General features: G+C 36.5%; 1 protein-coding gene across 5 annotated transcripts in view; it reads left to right on the top strand.

Annotated features, from left to right (window-relative positions):
- The window catches only part of SFSWAP (splicing factor SWAP), a 49,372-nt gene extending 38,986 nt beyond the window's left edge, over positions 1-10,386 (top strand). For 3 of the 5 annotated variants that reach the window (XM_056326941.1, XM_056326943.1, XM_056326948.1), the window contains exons 15-19: positions 1,407-1,547; positions 2,893-3,018; positions 6,883-7,053; positions 7,638-7,710; positions 9,964-10,386. In XM_056326941.1, the coding sequence (XP_056182916.1) occupies positions 1,407-1,547; positions 2,893-3,018; positions 6,883-7,053; positions 7,638-7,710; positions 9,964-10,029 (577 nt within the window). In that variant the 3' untranslated portion in view covers positions 10,030-10,386. Of the gene's footprint in view, positions 1-1,406; positions 1,561-2,892; positions 3,019-6,882; positions 7,054-7,637; positions 7,711-9,963 lie in introns of those variants that run through there. The other 2 variants (XM_056326942.1, XM_056326953.1) reach the window with 2 other exon arrangements.
- Positions 10,387-13,671: the final 3,285 nt, after the last annotated feature.

The following is a 13,671-nucleotide window of genomic DNA, read 5'->3' as shown; positions in this document are numbered from 1 at the left end:
GTACCAAAATTCCTTCCATAAAGCTCCTGGTATCTTACAGCTTTAATTCTAGACTAACATGACAGATTAAAGTTAAAAAAAGTCATGGAAACAGTAAACCATGTCCAAAAGTGCTGTAAGGTATTGCTATGTGGACTGCTTTGGAGCCGTCAGTCCCAAAAAGATAATTAGTTCTTTCCAAATAAGTACTTAGTTAGCCCCATCTTTTACATTAAATCTGTCTCGGAAAACAGCCTTTGGTACCTTTTGGTCATCTGTAGTAAATGCTGCATCAGTATCTTTTTTTTTTTTTTTTTTTTTTTTTCTGATCAACTTCAAAGCACCATTAAAAATGATGTGAAATGTACCTGACAGTGCCCCTCTTTAAAGGAGCGTAGGTTGTCAGTCACTGGGGTTTTCAGTGTGCGGTTCTAGCTGAGAAGTTAGGTTTCACAGCTGGTTGGCAGTAAGTGTAAATAATGACAGTGTTGATCTGAATGTCTGTTTTCTACCAACAGATATTTGTTGTACATGATCTAAGCTAATGATATATTTGTGAGGGTGGTTTGTGCGTGTATGTGAGAGGAGAGGAAGGGAAGCAGATGCGCTCGTTACTGAATGATTTCGTGGTTTGGTTAGATGAAATATGGATGCTCATTTTGAACTAGAGTAGAGATGGAAAGTCTAAACTTGTCTTTGATAGCAATTGATTTATATTTATACCATCTAGTAATAGGGTAGTAATAAGCCACATAATTTATTCAGTTAATGTGTTGTAAACCACTATTAGTAGTGGTGTACTTCAACAGGTTACTTTTCAGTAAGTTTGGATAGAGTACACTTGTGTGTGTGTTTGTGAGACTTTTTGCCTCAATGTTAGGAATTTAAGAGATGTGGAAGTAGCTGTTCTTTGTAAAAAAAAAAATAATAATAAATTGTTTGGGTGTTTTTTCTCCTTCCAAACTGATTTTCTTATTGCTGAGGCAACTCACGTAGTTTTAATTCCTATTTTGCAGTGAGATATGCCAAGCTTCGTAACCCTTTGAACTTCGGGGGCCCTTCTAAACACGGGTGATACTGACTTTAAAGGAATAGAGTGCCTTTTGAAATAACAGTCTAATGAAAGTAATAATTGATGTATTGCAGTAAAACTATTAAGCTGGTTTTAATTGTTTGAAGCTAACGGCCAAAGTTCTTAGAAATTGGTGATTGGAAGAATGTTGTAGAACCACAAACGTCAGTTCATAAAAATGAAGCTAATGCTTTTTTTCTTTCTGATTGTTTGGACTTTTTTTAGGCTGGTCCATATAGGCATGTTTCACTAAGGTTCAGCTTTTGGTTAAGGGACTGAGCCTTTTCAGGATTCTAGTTAATACCAAAACTAGGACTTTTATTCTGAATGTGAAGTGTGTGCCTCCGTATCACAGACTCACAGCATCCACAGGGACACTGAGCATGGAGCCGGGTCTGAGCAGCTCATCAATGGGAGCAGCAACAGAGCAGGAAAATTATCAGGCATCTTCGACAACGAAAAGATTTGACTGCTGGAGCTCTTTTGAGGGAAATCGGTAAAATGTCAAGGTGTCTGACTGACCCCAAACTTTATAATCTGTTGTTTTTTTTTCCTTTTTTAATCCTTCTGAATGGCCTGGTAAAGATCAGATTTCTAAGTGACAAACCAGATAATTTGCAACACTTAACTGCCATTATGATTACTTCTTTCATTTTCAGTTGATCTCTTTTGTTGTAGGTTTAAGAGAAATGGCTCAGGAGTGTGTGTTTGTGTACATTATATATATGGTGTGAGTCCACAGAAGATCAGTGATTTTGCAAATGACTTGTCTTTTAGTCACTGAAAATTAGGTATTTTCAAGAACATGAATGTTTGGTGTAGATGGAATGACATACAGTATATAAATAAGAAAGGCATTAAAATAAATAAGGAAATAGAATTAAAATTAGTAGAACTATATATTTTATTGAGAACAAAACTAACTTACTGTCAGGAATTTTGAGTGGATATAGGGATTGGGGGTTTTTTTTCTTTCATTTTTCCAAACTGTGTCCCTGAATTGCCCCCTTCTCTCTCTTCTCCCCTCCCCTCTACGTCTCAGGAGTTTTCTCATTCCATTTATTTTGTTGTTACAAAATACTCAGGTTTTGCACATCCACTTAATTCCAAATCACAGAGAAAAAGAGTTAAGCTTTTAAATTGATCTCTGATCTTAACTGGGCATGCTTTCTTTTTTTCCCCTCTTGATCTTTTTCTCTGTCTCACTTTTCTAGGAAAAAATACCTCAAGTCAAAGTGCTAGTGCCAAACAATACCAATCGTGGGTTGTTGGTCACTTGCATAGGTGAAGATATTGGCTGTGCTAGGATTATCCTGCGACATCAGGGACAAAATTTCCTGGACTTGTCAGTGTTGGAGATGGGCTGAAAACAAAAACTTGTATCTTATCTCTATCTATGCAGCAGTTCTAAAAACATACCACTAATTTGAGAAGATAGGGTCAGGCCTGACAATTCCAGGCTTCAAGCCAAATTGGACTTCTACATACTGATGTTAATAAGCTCTGTTGCCACAAAAGGTAACTGGACTGAAGTAAAACTTTGCCACCTACTAATACAGAAGTTGACATTAGCAGACAATAACAAAAAATTAATTGTCATCCCGTCCCTCCCCTCCCCCATTGGGAGTGAAAAGCAATGGATAACTACATCCTGAATGTCTTGGATGGGTAGGAAATTTGTATGCAGCTGACAAGTCTTGGAGACTAAATACCCCATGTTGTTATAAAATAAACATTTGAGCAGTGTTATATTTGCATTTGGTGACAGCACAATTCCATTGAATTAAAAGTAATGAAATAAGTAACAAAAAGCAAACTTTTGGATTTTTTTTCCTGCTTAGGTCACGATCAAGGTCACCTAGGAGAAGGACTCACACACCAGAAAGGCGGAGAGATGAAAGAAGTGTTCCAACAGCTTATCGCATTAGTAATAGTCCTGGAAATAGTAGGAAACGCCCACGTTCCAAGTAAGTATGTCTGGTCCTGGAGAAGGTGATGTCCTGGCATTGTACAAGACTTCAAGCATTGCCTGATGTGATGTATACTCACATTTTTTTATGCTCCAGAGCTTTATTTTAACAGACAAATACTACTGTGGAGAAAAAAAAATAATAATAGAAGCAATTGTTCTTTTTCTCCCATTCTTCCGTGCATTTGAACGCTAAATGTACAACCAAATCAGTGAATGTTAGTATGTTACTACCTCCTAGCTGTGAGAGTTCAGATTTTATTTAGACTTTCATATTTCCTTCTTGTGGGGTCATTTTTCATGCAATGCTTGTGCAAGCTGTATGACCTTGGCACAGAGGTCGTATGGTGGTATTGATGTTATTCCTACTGGCATTGCTTGACATCACAGCATAACTGCATAAGTAATGGGAAACTCTGGTTTCCAGTAAAATAACTGCTACATGTAAAGCATGTAGCATGTTACATGTGCTTTACATGTAGCGGTTATTTTACTGGTAGAGTGGAATATGAAATGCGAATAAAGAGGTGCCATTTTTTGAAAGCACCTTGCATATAGTCTCTCTGAACCTATTATAATCAAAATGGGATACCAACCATTATTTCAGCTAAGCAATTGCAGAAGTAAAACATCTGCAAAGTGTGTGCCCAGAAGGCTTTGAAATGTTTAGTGTCTCTAATGTTTTATGGTGTGTTGTGTCTTCAACATGCAAGGAAGTGAAAATGTTTCATGCTTGTATGTATGTGTGCACAAAGCTCAACACATTGAAGTTACTAAACTGAGCATACAGATTTTTTCTGCTCATCAGTGAAGATTTAGTCTTTAACCTGTTTCTCCATATCTCTTGTAGAATAAGAAGCAAAGAGATCGCTTTCAACTTTATGATTATTAAAAAATTTCTGTTGTTTCTTAAGATAACTTTCCATCTCTTACAGCCTCTATATTAATTAATGTGTAATTGAGAACTTCATCAGTGTGTGCTTCAACTGATTCAGCTTTTTGCATTCAACTCGAGATAACAGAGGCATCCGTGGAATTCAACATGCAGATTTGGTTAAACAGAAAAGATATGGAAGCTCATAAATGTTTTTCTTCCTATAAACACAAGCAAATTTTTTTGCATGGCCCTGTGCTATGTGGTGTGTCTGCTGCTTGACCACTCAGTGTGTTAAGCTATGAATTATTTTTAGACTTACACCACTCCACATGGGAAATTATGATGATGATTGTGAAACAAACTAGATTCCTCTTTAGACAGTGTTGTGTATATAGGTGGAAACTGTAAACTGTTAGGCCTTAAACAGGAACATAGAACACTACACAATAAAATATGGCTGGCAGTAAGTGCAAAAAATGTAGTCAGAAGAAAGAATGTTGTAGTTAAACATAGATAAGGATATTTTGCAGTTCTGATTGCAAAGGCCTACTGTTTCAGCCCTGTTAGGACTGACATGTTAAATTTTCAAGTAAGGGTGTAGATGCTGTGGTAGACCAGTTTTCATCATCAGTTATGGAGTGGATTCTTCGCAGTGGTGTAATGGAAGCAACATTTGGGTTTAAGGGCTGTTAAAAGCTGATTAGCATACTTGGGTCTATGAACGAGTAATGTATATTTTGCCTGACGGCTGAGAGCAAGTTTCAGTCTTACATGGCAGCAGTCAGCTGAGTGGTGTTTTTTAACCATAGTTACACTAAGAAGTAGGCAAGCTTTAGAATCCAGTACTTTCAGAGGACTGAAAATTAGAATTAACAAGTACTGCAATATTTTAAACTTTCTCAGGGCATTGACCTGAGATCAGTTGTGATGCTGAAGAGCTGGCATTGCTTGTAAATTTTTAAGTATATTTCCAGAAGAAAATATGTGGGAACTAGGAAGCTGTGTTTTACTTTGTCTTGTCTGGGAATTGCTGGCTCACTGCTTGTACAATGAGGTGTACTTCAGAATAAATACAACAGTTGTTTTTTCTTCTGCTTATCCTGTATCTCAGTCCATCATAGTCACTTTAAAAAGAAGTCTAATGTAAATTAGCATTTTAATCTGACTACAGTGAATTACTTTCTGCAGAGAGTATCACAGGATCACAGAATGGTCAGGGTCAGAAGGGGCCTCTGGAGATGATCTGGTTCCACCCCCTGCTAAAGCAGGTTCTCCCAGATCAGGTTGCACAGAGTTATGTCCAGGCAGGTTTTGAGTATCTTTAGAGAAGGTGACTCCACAACCTCTCTGGGCAGCCTGTTCCCGCGCTCTGTCACCCTCTGCTAGCTTTTGTACCTAGAAAAATATTAAAAAGTAAGCCTAGAAATAGAATGTTTGAAAAATAGAAAATTGATAGACACGTTTGTTCAGCTGTTACGATGTTTGTTCATCATAATCTGAGATGAAAAACACTGAAAAAGCTTACGGTAGAATGTTCTTTTTTGCATGATGAATGTTTGCTGAGATTTTCAAGAGTGAAGTATGAAATATGTTCACAGCTTGATTATAATGATGTTTTAAGAAACTGAGCAATTACAGTACATAATTAGCTAGTCAAGGAATAACTAGCTTTGTAGCTGATGTTTTTTGTATAGTCATGAAAATGTTAGAGACTAGTAGAGCTGCAGGGTTTTTCTTCTACACTTAATGATAATTTATGCAAGAAAAGTTTAAGGGGGTTTTGCAGTCCTGAATGTTAAATTCCATATAAAAATCAGATATTTGTATGATAAATCTTAAGCATCAGAGGTGTATGTATTTATATGGGAATTTAATATGTTATAGCATAGCTGCTTTTAAAGTATCACATTCCTAAAGAAAAAATAAAAAATATCAAAGTAAAGGAATGAATGATGGGGTACTTAAAAATGGATCAAAGTTTTACAGTGTTTTAAGATGTTCTAGAAGCTTCAACAATGTTCTTCTGAGTAGACTTCTAGCAGTGCATGCTAGAGAGAGATGCCTACAATGAGGTATAGCCTAACCCTTAAGGCATTAACAGTAATATCAATACTGTTATGTAAATCATACAGACATAAATTCACAATCATATATAAAGACTTGATAGTTCTGTTTCTAGTATATTACTAAATTAATTCTCTTTGAGCTTAATATTGCATATGAGGAGGCTACCTCTGTTTTCCCCTTCTGTCAATAATGAACATGTCAGGTACTCTGAAGTCCTTTGTTCCAGCTTTCATAGTGACAAATATTTGTGTATCTAATTTTCAAGTCATAAATTATTTGCACTTAAAACATGTTGCTAGGTTTAGGTTTGTTTGAATGGCATAGAAGAGCTTTTTCTATAATTTGGAGCCTGCAGTTTGTTGCAGTATAGATTGGATCACAAGGAAAAGGGTGGTTTCTTGTAAAAAGCAAAAAAAAAAAACCAACCATGGCTTTGCTCTGTAGATCTTTCACATAACTATGATTCCATGGTTTGCTCGTTTATGAGCTAGGAAGATTGTAAGGGATATAAACTCTTAATGTTTCTCATTATGTTCTAAGTGCCTGATGTTGTTTAGAAAGGAACTTCCCTCTAGCAAAGCTATTCTGCAAATCTCCAATGAAAGACTTTCCATTAATATCCTTCAAGTGATCAAATACTGGCCAGTGATTTCTGTGTACCCATGAAGCAGCATTCCAAGTGAGAACCTCGGGTACTAGTAGTTGCCTAATGTAGTATGTCATAAAGAGCTGCTGAGAATGTGTTTTGCACAGCCATAGAAGTGCAGTATCGGTGTAAGACTAATGATTGCTGAATGCATGAGAAGTATCCTGTGGAAGAGGGCTGTATAAACTTTTAGAAGTGTGAAAAGTAATTTCAGCTGAGCTAGTGTAATATTGCTCCAAATAATCCTTCAATAAAATCTTTTCTGCTCACAGAAGTCCCCATGAAAAGAAGAAGAAGAGGCGGTCTAGATCACGTACCAAGTCCAAAGCTAGGTCTCCTTCACCATCCATGTCACCAGGCAAACCATCCACACACAAAAATTCTGTACATTCAACTAGTGTCTCTCCTGTGGAGAGCAGGGAATCCAGCCAGGAACGCTCCAGGTAATACACTTATTTATTATTATACTGCAGTGCTGATGTCTCTTGACTGCCAGCGTATCTTTTGACCTAACTTGTGGGGTAAGGAGCTCTGTGTGTGTGTGACATGTTGGCATACTAAAAGTAGAAGACACTAAGAGGACAGCACTGTGTGCATCAGTCTGATGAAGAAATTTGATCTCTGTTGCTTACTGGATTAAACATCTCTATTATACTCTTATAGTAAATATGGTGCAGGAAATTCTGCAACATAATTCTAAGTTAGAAATTGGAAACTCTCACTAAAGGAGTACTCTCTGAAGTAGAATTTTATTAATAGTGGTTTTAATTGTGTGTGCAAGATTCACAATTAAATTGTTTCTACAGAGCAGTCGTGTTAAAAGATCCCTAGGCTGCTGTCCTGATTTCTCCATCAGCTGTAGAAGTGACTCTTCTGACTGTGACTGAACATGGCTTCTAGTTGAATGAGAGAAGTGTTGACTGACATATGAGAGACTTGTACAATGAAATCCAAAATCATGGTGATGAGTTAAATGCATTTTTAAAACATTTACTGTAAATTTCTTATTATAATTTTATTTTTTCAGGGGAGTTTCTCAGGAAAAAGATGGCCAAATCTCTTCAGCAATTGTGTCTTCAGTGCAGAGTAAAATTACTCAGGTACAAATAAAACAGATTCAGAGTCTGGTTTGTTGTTTTTTTTCTAATTAACTGTGTCCATCACATTGTTTTACTACCTTATACAATTCTGAGCTTTGCCTGTGATGTAGAGACATTCTTAATCTGTTTGCTTATGAGAAAAACAATTTTGTTGTTTCTCTAGCTGCTGTCCTTTCAAGTTTAATCAAGCTTTTAAAGACAGAGCTAAACTCACTGTTCTGTAACATATCCACTGTTAAGATATGAAAGTCCACGTTATGCTACAATACCCCAGTTACCCATAGCCTATCTTACCGTGTAGTGCTCTTAACAAGTTTGATGGAGGAAAGGAGGAAGGAGGAATACCTTGGCAAAGGTTAAGTTTGTGGGGTTGGCAGTAGAGGAAATCTATGTCCTCTTGCAAACTGAAGTGCATGCTTTGCATTAAGCAGTATCTTCAGCTCACTTATCTTACCCTTGTTGCTGTTTATGTCTCTGAACTATTGGTGTTATGATTTTGTTGATATATTCAAGTTTGCTGTGAATCATGGCATATCAGGTATCTGCCTGATATATGCTGTGCAGTAATCTAAATGCATTTAGCTTCCCTAAGTTTTAAGATACCTAACCTCTGTCAAAATAATTCCATTCCCTTTTGAAAAGCTACTGCATGGTATCACTCTTTAACATTTTTAATTTCACTCATCCTTTTAGAGTCTTCACGCTTTTTTTTTTTTTCAATTGAATAGGCCAAGTTTAGAGGAGGAAAGCTTTTAATCATGCTTTGGAAATTTTGCAATATAATACCAGAGTTGCTTTTTTATATTCTCATTTTTTTCAATGGATAGACTATTTTTTTCAATAAATTAATATTGTTCAAAGATTTAGTTTTGCTGGGGACTTAGTTGTAGTTGGGAATTAAGTCTAGTAGATTAGTACCTTACATACCATATTTGATCCATTTTCAATGAGAAATCCAAAACAAGAATATTCAGGAAAATAGAAAATAGCAAGTATAGACACCAGAGAAAGAAAGTGGAGTACTAACATCATAGCACTTGTTAGGTTACCAAACAATACATGCAAATACCTGGTATGAGAAATGAGATATGAACTACATCCTGGTCTTCAAAGTAGAGCAAAAATCCCACCCTTTAAAAAACACAATACCTTTCAGACAAAGGTAATTGTTTCTTGGGTTAAATATTGCTTATGGCATAGCATTTGCTAGTTCGATATTAGTCTGCTTGCTTGAAGTGCAGCTGTAAGAGGAGGAAAGATTGCTGTATTAAAATAACAGTTCTTAGTTACTGTTTGCAAAAAATAAAAAAGAGGAATGAAACTGTTATGAATCTGCAAGGTATTTCCCAACATAGATTAGTTCAGCTTTTTTGTAAGAGGCCAAAGAAATTTAATTTGCCTAATTATTAGTAAGATCATTTTGCTGCCAGTGTGCTGGCTGACCCTGACTAATTCAGTATCTTTTCTCATTCAAATCCTTCCATCTGTAAAGTGGCATAATGATGCTGAATTCCCCTGTGAAGTATTTTGAGAGCTTCAGATGAAAAATGCTTTAAAAGAACTAAGAATTTGTGAAGAAATGTTTTAAGTAACTTTAACTCATTACTGATAACACGCTTCTTATTTTTGTGAACATTTTTTGCAATCCACTTACTTGATGCTGTTTATATGAGATTTCATTTCCTTTTTGTAACGCTGTTCCCACTGGATACTTCGGCAAGACTGAGTTGCTGTTTGGTTTCACAACAGCCTTAATGTTTCAGCCGCTCTTGTCATATGTGAAAATAGCTCTGCTATGTAAATTTTTGGTTCAGGTTTACAAAGCAAACAAAAAATCCTTTCTGTTACAGAGTAATTGTTAGTGCTCTCTCTCTTTTTTCCTCTTTCTTTTTTTTGTGAACCTTCAGTGGTTAGTAGTTGTGTGTTCATTACAGTTTTTGTGAAGATAACAGTTATTTATTTCCATTTGAGTTGACATGATTTCTGTGTTTCGTTATATAGAAATTGCTCTAAACATTTATGCGGAGCACTTTGTAGCATTGTAGTAAAAACAGACTTCAGTTGCTGTCATAGGAACTTTCTCCAAATTATTTCATTCATTTAGTCCAGGGACTTTTCATATCTGATGATTGTGAATCTATTCTATGTGACTGGAGCATAAGCTAACCCTTTCATGCAGGTTTTTGTAATCGCATACTTTAGCTCTGGTCAAAGCCCAGACATGTCTGATCATTGTCCTTTTATTTTCTACAGGACCTTATGGCCAAAGTGAGAGCAATGCTTGCAGCTTCCAAAAACATCCAAACTAGTGCCTCCTGAGACCTGTTGAACTGACCATCAAGAAATTGTGTGAAAAAGAACAATATTAAAAAAAACAAAACAAACTGCCTCATCTCAAATGTACAGCTGAGCTTAGCTCACTTGGTTCACAACTCGTCTAATGTTACCAGACCTTGAGGAGCTAAACCCTGTCTTTCTGTACAGAAGCATCTCCTTGAAATTTCATTAAATTTTTCAGCCAGAATATCTTTGGAAAGTTTCTGGGTTTTGTAAATTGATTTTTTTGACTAATTCTTCAGTAACATTTTATGATCAGCAGTCTATATGTGTATATTTGTAAATACCATGTTTCTGTGAAGTATTACACAGTAATAAAGAAGGAAACATCTTTCATTAGCTAGAGTTTCTGTGGAGTCCTTAATTGTTTACAGTTGACTTTTGTTACTAATTAATTTTCTTTAATATTTTCTGCTTTTTAAAATAACAACTGTCTAGCCTGCCTGACCACCTTAAGCTGAAAAATGCTTATCTTCCCTCATATATGGAACAATCTAAGAATGCTTGGTTGCTTGGGTGTTAGTAGTGGACAGTTTTTGGACAAGGGACATGGTTTCTGTCCATCATTTTAGAAAAATCATTGAGCTTTCATTGGAGGAGTTGACCTTTTGAAGTCAATAACTAATGGTCAGTAGTCCTTGCCTTAATGTGCATTGTCCTTTCTAGTTAGCTGTGGGAAAGAGGGTATATTTTTGTGGTCATTGAGCAGGCATACTTTACAGAAATCAGCATTCTTCTGATTCAACGTCTTTCATACAGTTGAGGAAGATCATTACTAACTGCTGTTTTACTGACATACAGTTTTCGAAAAGTGTGTGGCCTCTATAATTGCACCTTTGTTCATTATGCGTTCTTTGTAGTACAGTGAGACTATTATTTAATTGAAATACTCTTAAAATGAGTACAAAAAGGCATGTGTGGATTTTTCCCCAAGCCTGCTTTAACTGTGAGGGTTTGTAATAGTTGGTGTATTCAGAAGATGCTCTTATGGGCAGTTACCTGGTTCCATGAAGAGTAGAATAAAGACATATAATGACTCCTGAAAAACTCTGTGATCTGTAGTCAGAAAAATTGTGGTTATAGTGACTCATATCCTAATTTTCTCAGATTTTATAGAGAGTAGGTGGAGGTTGGAGATGGATTAGAGAAAATAATGTGGTAAAGTTTATGCTTACTCAAAAGACTAGTTGGCAAGTTCACTGCATAGAACTACGCAGATCAATAACTCCAATGCAAAAATCTTTTTGCTCAAAGCAAGGGGAGGAGAAACAATGCACTGATATAATTCAAGGTTTTAGTAACACGATGGTCAAAATGGTAGTTGGTATGCCACTTGCTGGTCCTCAGTTGGAATGCAAGCACAATATTTAAACCATTGGAAACAATCATCAGTCAGGTTTGTCTTTCATTTTTTGGCAAGTAATCATTAGAGTTTACACTCCTACAAGCAATATGAAATGCTCTGTCTGATGTGGAGAAATGTCATTGTATTCATATTGTACACAAAAATTGCGATGAAACAGAACCATCTAAATGGCAGTGTAGAATCATGTTCTCTGCCATTTACCTAATTATTTCAAAGTTATTTGTAATGTTTTGACTAGGACAAAAATAACTTTAAACCAGCACAAGAGAGAGAACATTTTCTCTGTACATGTTGATGAAACAGTACTAGTAGAGATAGAGATAAAAAACCATAAAAGTAAATTTCGTAGGCAGCTGTTGTAGATTTTTGTGCAGTGTTAAAATTTACAGCAGCTATATTTTTCCATTCTAAATGGAGTTAAAAGTCTCACCACGGTTAAATAATCGGCAGCTTAGATGCCAATTGTTTGTCATGTAATGGGGAAAAAAAGCTCAGCTCTTTTATAAAATGGGCAGGGCAGCTTGTTTTACTGCTGCTTTTCAGATTTATTCTCTTTGGGAAGGTTGTTGCTTTAATGACTTCTTAAAATATTTTCCCTCCTTGTGAGCAAGTCTTATTTTTTTTTTTTTTCCCCCTCTCCTTATTCCCCTTTGTGGTATGAAGTGAGATGGAGTGTTTAGCTCCAGGAAAACTTAGATTAAACTGCATTTTTATACACTCTATTGTTTACTGAGTTTTGTTTGCATTTAGCAGTCTCTCATGAGTAGTTGTATCCTCCAGAATTTAAAAAGTAGTAGTGCTTTTATTGTTATTTCTTCTCTTTCCAACCAGAATGGACACTTTCAACATATTAAAGGGACTTGAACTGCTTTACCAGAATAATTTCTTTGTACATATTCACATTTAGAAGTCAATGCTGCTTTTTTTTGGTCTGTCTTCACAGGCAATAGCTGTGTTGTAGCTGCGTGTAAATAGAGCATGCAGCTTGTGATACACCAGACACCAGAAATTGTAATGACTGTATTGGGAGAATGTGTAACCAGTATCAGGAAAGTGTCTTAAGAACTTCAAATGGCAAAATCTTCAAATTTCTGTTTTCCAGGTATAGATTTTCATTGCAACCCCTGGAAGAGACCCCTCTGTGGACCCAGTTATAGGACCCTGCCGAAGTATCGGGGACCACAGGCAGCAGGTCTGGGGTCTGCAGAAAAGGGGAACTGAGCTGCATCTCATACCCCACCTCCCATCCACAAAAACTGTAGGTACTCAATTCCTTGCAATGTCGCCACACACCAAGAGCCCTAAAGAGGCTTTGTGTCACCTGGTTTTATTGCCAGAATCTTCTTTCTGATGGGGAACACATGTGGTTGCTGCAATGGGGTGTTAAGAAATTGGACCTTCAGCTGGAGGAAAGTGGGCTTTGAGTAGCCTTGAGGAAAGCACTGTGGTAGCTGTGTGGTGTCAGCAACTAGTTTTAATGTTTCAAATGTCTCAGTTTTGTGGAAACAATATACTGTGAGATTGCTTTGCTTTAAATTCGGTCATATGCAGTAAGTTAAGCAGCTGTTCAGCTGTAGGTACTTTTAAATTATTTCCTCTACATGCATGTAACAAACCAGAAGGACTTGGAATATTAACTCTAGCTTTCCAGAGCGCTGTGGAAGGGACTTTGCGTGTAATGTGTTAGCCAACCTTCCCTTGTTGCCTTAGATGTTCCAGATCGTAGTTCTGAAGATTAATTTTTTTTTTTTTATTGTCAGTTTATACAACAAAACTTTATTCTCTGTACTCATGCAGAGCAGCATTCTCTCTCAAAAAAAAAAATTTCCACTGACAGTAGGAGTTGCTCAAGAGGTATCAGTTTTTTGTCTGTGGAGATTCAGGTTCAACTGAGATATCAAAAAAAGTACTTCAAGCTTTGTTAAATTTTGAACCACTAAGTCATTCAGTGACTTGTGTGTTTATAGGTGTTACAGACGTTTTCTCAGTGACGGATAGCTTTGTTTCATAAAGCTAATTGGACAAAGGCATTGCCACAGCAAAGGTAGTGAGTAGCTGTAAGTTCTCCACCTTTCTTTGTCAAATGGAGGTGACACAGATGAGAGTTAAGTGCTTGTATACATCTGTCCTCCTGGTAGCAGTTCCCTTCAGAGCATATTTCTCAGTACTTCTGAACCTGAACTTCTGCTTCATCAGCCTTGCTTCTTCTGCCCATCTAGGTATAACCTTCAAGAGGCGGATTCGTAATAAATTTTATT

This window comes from Falco biarmicus, chromosome 1, assembly GCF_023638135.1.
Source record: "Falco biarmicus isolate bFalBia1 chromosome 1, bFalBia1.pri, whole genome shotgun sequence".
Taxonomy (NCBI): Eukaryota; Metazoa; Chordata; class Aves; order Falconiformes; family Falconidae; genus Falco; species Falco biarmicus.
This window is presented reverse-complemented; position numbering and strand designations above follow the sequence as displayed.